This window comes from Hoplias malabaricus, chromosome 10 (genome assembly GCF_029633855.1).
Source record: "Hoplias malabaricus isolate fHopMal1 chromosome 10, fHopMal1.hap1, whole genome shotgun sequence".
NCBI classification, from domain to species: Eukaryota; Metazoa; Chordata; class Actinopteri; order Characiformes; family Erythrinidae; genus Hoplias; species Hoplias malabaricus.
In genome coordinates, this window is record NC_089809.1 from 16,849,378 (window position 1) to 16,854,713 (window position 5,336).

The 5,336-nt window shown below is 37.3% G+C and overlaps 1 protein-coding gene across 1 annotated transcript; it reads left to right on the plus strand.

Moving 5' to 3' along the window:
- Positions 1 to 374: 374 nt before the first annotated feature.
- cidea (cell death inducing DFFA like effector a) lies at positions 375 to 5,336 on the plus strand. Its single transcript, XM_066683321.1, has 5 exons — positions 375 to 448; positions 874 to 1,012; positions 2,542 to 2,697; positions 4,264 to 4,436; positions 5,234 to 5,336. The coding sequence occupies exons 1-5, from the start codon at positions 375 to 377 to the stop codon at positions 5,334 to 5,336; spliced, it is 645 nt and encodes a 214-aa protein (XP_066539418.1).

Genomic DNA, 5,336 nt, shown 5'->3' on the forward strand with positions numbered 1-5,336 from the left:
AGTGATTCCAGGTAGGCTTCGGACCCACTGCGACCCTGAACTGGATAAGCTGTTTCAAACGGTGAATGAATGAATGATTTCTATTTAGTATCTAAAAATCTTTTGTGACATGAGACTTTTTTTTGTGACATTAGAGATTCAAGCAGTGGCTTGTGAATTCATATATGGTTTATATTTAAATCATGTGTGTAACCCAATCAGACACAAAAGGATTTGTCCAAAGTCAGAAGCTCAAAATGGATTGAAACTTACCTCTTTCGTCACTGGGTGGTAAGAGCTTAATATAATGGGAATTTGCTCTCAGTAATCACATATAAAACCTGAGCAAACAGTCCCCAAAGCCACCACTTCTTCTGAGATACCAGACTCTAATAATGTTTACTGGTTTTCCTACAGTTCTATCAAGTATGGAGTATGCTAAAACACTGGTTCCAATGCCTATTAAGAGGTAAGATACATTTGTATTTTCAATTGTATATTAATTAAATATTGTTTAATTAGCTGTATAAATGGTCTCAATTGTTGCATATTATAGGCACAAATGAATCATGAGAATGCAAATTATTCTAAAATAGATAGCTTAATTCTCATGATTTACCTGTATTAGATAGCATGGTATATCAAGACATATCCAGCTTATGTGGAATGTTACTGAACCTTGGGAGCCTAACCCATAACATATATTAATATCTTTCAATGTAAACTAATGTTGGCAACAAATTTGAAGTCTTACTGGTGGTATTTTAAAATGACTTTGAATTATGTCAGTAAACATATAAATACATAAACCATGCCAAATCAATTCAGAAACAGATATTCAAGCTTTTGTAACTCTGTGGTCCCACTGACAGGAACTGCTTTCTCTCTTTGTAGGTCAGTCTCAACTGTCCACTCAGCAATAGCACAGCGGATGCTGCCACCTACCCAACCACGACCTTACAGGGTCTGCACACAGAGCCGCCTCAGGACCAATGTTCTGGTGGCCACTTCTCTAAACGACCTGTTAGAAAAGGTTAGAATAATGTCTTAAGAACTGATATGTGTCTATTCTGTGACTGAGTATTCTACATTGTTCTGTTCTAGTTCCCAGATAAATATTAGAGGTACTGGGTGATTAATAAAATTCAGTTTTCAAAGAAATCTACAGGAATATTTTCCACATCTCTACATTTCAGTCTTAGCATTTAGTTGCACTTTCTGCTCCTTTGTCCAGCTAATCCTAACACACATTCAGTGATGCTGCTTGTTGGTTTTACGAAACACTTTTTTTTGTTTGTTTGTTTTCTTTTTCTTTTGTTAGTAACAAATTTTGTTTGTTCCATATCCTTTCAGTGCTATGTAGTGTTCTCAGGGGAAGAATGGATATAAATACCTGTGGATTTTTCAGAACTGAAGCAATAGTGCTTGAAAGTGCTTCTCTCTTTCAAATATTAAGTTTTAAATACTCCTTATATAATTGAGACAATTGTAGTGAACTACCAGGTTTGCCCAGCTGTTAGAAGTCACAATCATTATATATATTTGGACTATTTTTTTGCTTTTTTCTCTATATTGTAAACAGTATTTAAGACATTTTAGAAATGAAACACCATTTAAAATGTTGGTCATTTTTTTAAACACTATAACACTATTATAAATTTGTAGAACATTTGAAGAATCAAAAGTTGGTCTTCAAATTTGCTCACAAGAAATTTAATTTTTAGAAAAAATAAATCCTTTTTTACTTTTAATGAATTCGTGTTTTGTATTTATTTTATCATTCATTCATTCATTGTCTGTAACCGCTGATCCAGTTCAGGGTCGCAGTTGGTCCAGAGCCTACCCAGAATCATTGGGCACAAGGCAGGAACACACGCTGGAGTGGGCATCAGTCCTTAACAGTGCAACACACACACACACACACACACCCCTACGGACACTTTTGAGTCGCCAATACAACTACCACTTTGTGTTTTTGGACCGTGGGAGGAAACCGGAGTACCTGAAGGAAACCCACACAGACATGGGGAGAACACACCAAACACCTGCAGTCACCCGGAGCGGGACTTGAACTCACAGGCTCCAGGTCCCTGGAGCTGTGTGACACTACCTGATGCGCCACCGTGCCACCCCGTATTTATTTTAATTATATATCATTTTAAACAGGCACCATGCTTATGGAGAATATAAATTATTTTTAATAATAATAATCTTAGGTGGCTAGGACTATTGCACAGTACAGTACATTTAAAAATGAATGACATATTGCACAAATACACTGCTTACCATTCTAAGCAAAAGGAAATTAAACTGTTTTAAACTGAGTATATAAGTATATTAAGAGAGTAAGGTACATATTGCCTAACAACTACTCAATACCACATTTCATTATTGCTGTAATCCACATTCTAATCTGAGAATTTTTAAGCCCCTTTAGAAATGCAATATTTATTTATTTATTTATTTATTTATTTATGATTTATTCAGGGCTTGTTTTGAGGGATGACCTGAAAGAGTATGGTATTTGAGTTGTATGTTGTTTGTGGTCCTCTTTTCTGGTAGGCTGCCCGCTCCATTCTGCAGAACTGCCAGTTTCTGACCCTGGTTCTGGAGGAGGACGGTACAGTGGTGGACTCTGAGAGTTTCTTCCAGTCCCTGCCCTCCAACACTCTTTTCATGGTGCTGGACAAAGACGAGAAATGGACACAGAACACACAGGTAGGAGCCCTTAAAACACTTCTACATTTTAAAGGAGATGTTCACCATATAAAGATGTGATCAACATATAATAGAAATGTGTGTGTCACTGCAGAGAATCTCACAATATAACTAAAAGTTTGTGGACATTTGCTCTTTCAAAAAAATACAAATAAAATGAAGTTTAAAGTTACGAGTTAAGCCCTTTTGTTTGTCTAACTACCTGAAGTTAACTCTTCAGGGAATATTTTAGAATATTAAAATATATTCTGGAACATTGCTGTGAGGAATGGATTGCATTCAGCCACGACATTAAGGGAGATTTGATACTGATATTGGATCATTCCAAAACTCATAACATGGATACTGGACAGAGCTAATTCACTCGAGAGAGCACATTTCCACTGCTCCAGCATCTGGTTCAGGGGGCTTTAAATCCCTCTAGTCCTTGTTCAAAATTGAACATGGTGTCCTTAGCCTCATGAGCAGATGCTCCGGAGCATCCCATTCTATTTCCAATGTATGTTTATTTACTGAATATTGGCATTTATTGAAGTAAACCTTAGTATGTGCATGTTTATCTGTGTTGCATAATCTCTCTTGTAATAGCGCATTAAGTAAAAACAATGGAAGCGGATTTCTAAAACCTGAAAGGTGCTCTCCAAAGCTGGATTATCGGGTCACATGAAGAAAACATTCCTCCATTGTTCATTATGTAGTTTAATATAATGGTTTGCATAATGGTTTTGAGCTTAAGAGCATGGCGTAATGTTTATTTCTGGTGAATCTCTTATGCCAGTGTAATCTCTGCTCCAGTTGGAACTAACTGACTTGCTCCATGAGAAACACACCAGTAGATCTGAGTACAGTTGACTGTGATGACAACCTTCTGCCACAAGAGGGAGATATTGTACCCATTAGAATTCCAATTGCTCTTATAAACTGACACAATCTTCCACAACACTCCTGATAATGAGTGAATTCAGCTGCTCCATCATGTATACAATGCAGACAGAGATGTTCAGCTGTGCAAACAATGTATGAATTAAAATAAGACAATCTGAAAACGCTGCACCTGAACCCATTGACAAATGATGACAAGAGGGTTGTACAGTGCCTTTGACAGTAGTTAAAGTGCCTTGAACAGTAGAAATGTTGATATGATCTGAAGTGATAAAACATGATTTTTTTAAAAAATATTTATTCATTTAATTAGTTATTGCACCCTTCTAGATAACCAAGGATGGTTATCTATGATCAGTGCCTAACCCCTTAAACTTCTCATGGCTGAATGCAGTCAAATCCTCACACTAATGTTTCAAGATTTTGCACTAAAGCCCTGATAAGTAGAGGCTGTTGCTGCAGCAAAAAAGATACAGTACATATTAGCACTCTTAATTTCAGAAGACATGTTTGCACTGGTGTTCCCTCTGTGTCAGTGTGGGTTTCCTCTGGGTGCTCCAGTTTCCTCCCACGGTCCACAAACTTTTGGCCATATAATGTACTTACACATTTAATTATTTTTATGAAGTATTTTGTAGTTCTTCATAATGAATATTTGCTTGCTGTTCAATCCATGTTTCCTAGGCCTTGCCAAGTTTCAGGAAAACAAGGAAAAATGAAATCGCTAAGATAAGCTTTGACCTGTACAAGCTGAACCCGAAGGATTTTCTGGGCTGTCTTACAGTTAAAGCCACGCTCTATGAGATTTACTCCCTGTCATATGACATCAAGTGCTCTGGATTCAAGAATGTTTTGAAGTGAGTATATCACTTGTGAATTCTGGGGAAACAGTCTGATTTTTTTCATTGAGAAAATCAGCTGAAGCGAAACGAGACAAAACCTGCAGGGGATTCTAAACTAGTCCTGGGGATGTGAGAATATGCAGAGCTCTCTCTCTCTCTCTCTTTCTCTCTAGAGCAAACATGAATGTATCTGCCCATTCTCTCAGCTAAACTAAGCTAATAATTCCATAGTCTCTGGATAGGCCTGCCAGAGCTAACAGCTGAAGCAACACCTCAGAGTAGCCACTGGACTCCGATATGTACTGAACACTAATGTACAGAGTAACAGAGTATTCTACTGAGCTGAATTTCAGTAAAGAAAAATGTCCCTGTGAAAATAATTACAGCTTATAAACCTAAAGGAATATACTCCAAAGAACAAATGAATTTCAGGGCTGAACTGAACTGTACACTTTCCCTCAAATGCATGTGCTGCTGCTCAGTTTTATCAGTTTCAACTACAAAAGTAATCAAAGTATTATAAAGCACAATTTGAGTTATGCCTAAGGGAAGATATTGATGTACAGGAGGCCATTGAACACTTCTTTGTCATTTGAGCACTTGCATTGATCTACATTACACTACAGAAATCCCTTTGCTTTTTCGCTGACATAAACACTGCCACTGAGCCAGGCATGTGTACCAACTAATAACAGCTGGATTTACATATTATATGTAACAGCATTTAATAATTAGGTTAAACATAAGTCACTGATTTTCCCTGATGTGGGTCATTCTCTCTCTCTCTCTCTCTCTCTCTCTCTCTCTCTCAGATCATCAGTGCGTTGTGCGATGCAGATGACGAAAGTCACCGGTCAGGTTCTCCTTTATGGATCTACATGTATTCTACAGCACATGGGTGAAGAACGTCACTAA

Excerpts from the sequence above, each read along its gene's own strand:
- cidea (XM_066683321.1), top strand. The coding sequence starts at position 375 with ATGTTTACTGGTTTTCCTACAGTTCTATCAAGTATGGAGTATGCTAAA. Across the intron at positions 449-873 it reads GTTCCAATGCCTATTAAGAG|GTCAGTCTCAACTGTCCACT; the intron begins GTAAGATACATT and ends CTCTCTTTGTAG. Across the intron at positions 2,698-4,263 it reads AATGGACACAGAACACACAG|GCCTTGCCAAGTTTCAGGAA; the intron begins GTAGGAGCCCTT and ends CATGTTTCCTAG.